The sequence below is a fragment of the Dryobates pubescens genome, chromosome 30 (genome assembly GCF_014839835.1).
Source record: "Dryobates pubescens isolate bDryPub1 chromosome 30, bDryPub1.pri, whole genome shotgun sequence".
Lineage (NCBI taxonomy): Eukaryota > Metazoa > Chordata > Aves > Piciformes > Picidae > Dryobates > Dryobates pubescens.
In genome coordinates this window covers 4821298-4824147 of record NC_071641.1, presented here as the reverse complement: position 1 = coordinate 4824147, position 2850 = coordinate 4821298, and the positions used below count along the sequence as shown (strand labels likewise).

The 2850-nt window shown below is 55.8% G+C and overlaps 1 protein-coding gene across 1 annotated transcript; it reads right to left on the bottom strand.

The window, feature by feature from the left end:
- Positions 1-1486: 1486 nt before the first annotated feature.
- On the bottom strand, positions 1487-2593 carry FOXI2 (forkhead box I2). The gene is made up of 2 exons (XM_009907144.2): positions 2104-2593; positions 1487-1653 (listed from the first exon to the last, which is right to left on the bottom strand). Exons 1-2 carry the CDS (start codon positions 2591-2593, stop codon positions 1487-1489), a joined length of 657 nt encoding a protein of 218 aa, XP_009905446.2.
- Between the last annotated feature and the right edge of the window lie 257 nt (positions 2594-2850).

Below are 2850 nucleotides of genomic sequence, written 5' to 3'. Positions count from 1 at the left end.
TTGGGGTTGCTTTCTTGTAAGCAACAGTATTTTCAGCTTTTCTAGTTACTAAAGCCAGGTTTTTGTCATAAGCAAGGAAGAGCAGCCTGGAGGAGACAGAGCATCTGAAAGGAAAGGCAACAGTTTAGAGACTTCACAATTTTCTTCACTCCAAACCAAAACACCAACCGGAAACCAAAACCAGGGGATAGGCGCCAGGTATGAAAATGCAAATAGAGGTGGCTAAAACCACACACACTTGTGGATGCTGTGGCTGAATCAGAGGTTTTTGACGGGGCAGCCTCAAGCAGCAGATCCTCTGGAAGGGCTGCTGTGCTGCCAGGCAGAACGCAGGCTGCGCTGGGACACCTGCACCACAGGCCACCAGCTCCCCACAAGGCGGTTAGCAGGAAAGCCAGCAATTAAAGAGCTCCTCAGCAGGGATCCAGCTTCATTTGGGATGCTCGATTAAATCTGAAATTCTTCGTACAAATTGTTGTCAGCTTCACAGGCTGACACAAAGATGATCTTGTGTGTTTGGGAAAAAAAAAAGAAAAGGGGGGGGCTGGATTCAGAAAGGCTGCAGAGGATGGTGGGGCTGGCTGCCATGCACGCCAGCCTGCTCGCTCCTGGGAGTGGGATGAGGGCACATCCCTCCGCATCTCCCGGCACATCAAGCTCTCTCCTGGCACAAGAATGATCAGAGGGCTGGTGCACCACTCCTGTGAAGACCGGCTGAGAGAGCTGGGATTGTTCAGCCTGGGGAAGAGAGGCTCCAGAGAGACATTCTTGCAGCCTTTCAGGACTTAAAGGGGCCAATAAGAAAGATGAGGAGAGACTTTTTAGCAGGGCCTGTTGTGATGGTTTGAAACTAAGAGGGGAGATTCAGACTATATAGAAACAAGATGTTTCTTACACTGAGGGTTGTGAAACACTGGGCCAGGTTGCACAGTGAGGTGGTAGATGCCCCATCCCTGGAACCATTTCAAGCCAGGTTGTTTGGTGTTCTAAGCAACCTGATCTAGTTAAAGATGTCCCTGCTGACTACAGGGGTGTTGGACTTTAAACCAACCCAAACAATTCTATGATCTCTGGAATGTCCAGGCAATGAAACAGGCTCATGTCTCCCTGAATTCACCCAGAAGGGCCATGGCTGGTGGAAGCCTGGCATCTAGCATGGACCCTTCTGCTGCATGCCTGGGCTCCTGTGGGGAGCTCTGCTTTGCTCTTGACCATGCAGAGGTGAGAAAGGACCCTGGACACCCACATGGCAGGAGGTTAAATCCTTTCCAAGATTTTGATGGGGAGGTGCAGTGTGAAAAAGGAGGGAAAACAGCACCCACAAGCAGCCCTGACAGCTTTGCTCAGCTCTTAGCACATTCTCATTGCTGCTCCCTTCCTCATGCATCTTGGTATTTACAGGTTGCATAAAAAATGCACACTTACATGTTACAAAAATATGCTCTCTCATGTGTTAGCACATCTGGGTCTGTCTGGGGAGCTCCAGTCACATCTGAGCCCCGTAGAAGGGGGTATCAGCACTGGGGGACCCCCGCAGCCCCCCAGCCCCCTCAGGCATGCTGGCCTCAGCCCGTCTCTTCCTCCTCCTCCTGAAATTGCCGTTATCGAACATTTTCTCACAGTTGGGGTCAAGGGTCCAGTAGTTGCCTTTGCCTGCAGAAAGAGGAAAGGTCACACACAGATGGGATTCTACAACCATACACTGCAAACATTCTCTAGAATCATTGTGATTGGAAAACTTTAAAGATCACTGAGCCCAACTGTCAACCCATCGCCACTGAACGTTGTCCTGAAGTGCCCTGTCTACATGGTTTTTTAACACCTCCAGGGCTAGGGACTCCACCACCTCCCTGGACAGGCTGCTCCAGGGCTTGACAACCCTTTCCATGAAGAAATGATTCCTAATGTCCAACCTAAACCTCTCTTGGCACAACTTCAGGCCACTTCTTCAGGTCCTATTACTTGTTACTTGGGAAAAGAGATTGAGTCCACCTCACTCCGACCTCTTTCCAGGTAGCTACAGAAAGTGAGAAGCTCTCCCCTCAGCCGCCTCCACACCCCATCGCAGTGGGACAAGTCCCCATCATCTCCCCATCCTCTTACCCGGGTCGTCCTCGTCCCGCGGGACCTTCTTGAAGCAATCGTTAAGGGAGAGGTTGTGGCGGATGGAGTTCTGCCAGCCTGCTTTGCTTTTCTTGTAAAAGGGGAAGTTTTCGGCCACGTACTGGTAGATCTGGCTGAGGGTCCGCCGCCGGCCCGGCGCGCTATGGATGGCCATGGCGATCAGCGCCGAGTAGGAGTAGGGTGGCCTGGCTGGGCGCAGGCACTCCTGCTGCGGTGACAGCCCCGGCCAGCCCCGCTCCGCACCCGGACCGCCCGACAGCGGCCGCTGCGCGGGGGCACAGCCCGACGGCAGGAAGGGGCCGGCGGGCAGGTAGGCGGCGGTGGGGCCGCCGAGCCACAGATAAGGATTAGCGGTGGTTTGAGGCTGAGGCAAGGACCTGCCCGGCGGGTAGATCCCGGGACACCCCGCCACGTCCAGCAGCTCCTGGGCGTGAGGCTGCGGCTCGGCAGGCGGCCCGAAGGCGTGCATGCTCCGGCGGCTCCGCGCCACAGCCCCCGGCCGGCTGCGCGCCGCTCCGCGCCCGACGGCTTAAATAGCACCCGCCGAGCCTGGCGGAGGGGTAACGGGGCGGGAACCCCCAACCCAGCCCCCGGGCCGGCCCCTCCGCCCTACGCGTGCCCATCGCACCCTGTCCCAGCCCCTCGGGGAAACACACCACCCTACTACCACCCCCTTCCCTCCTTTCCTTCATCCCTCTCACTCCCTCCCTCCTTCCCTCCATCCAC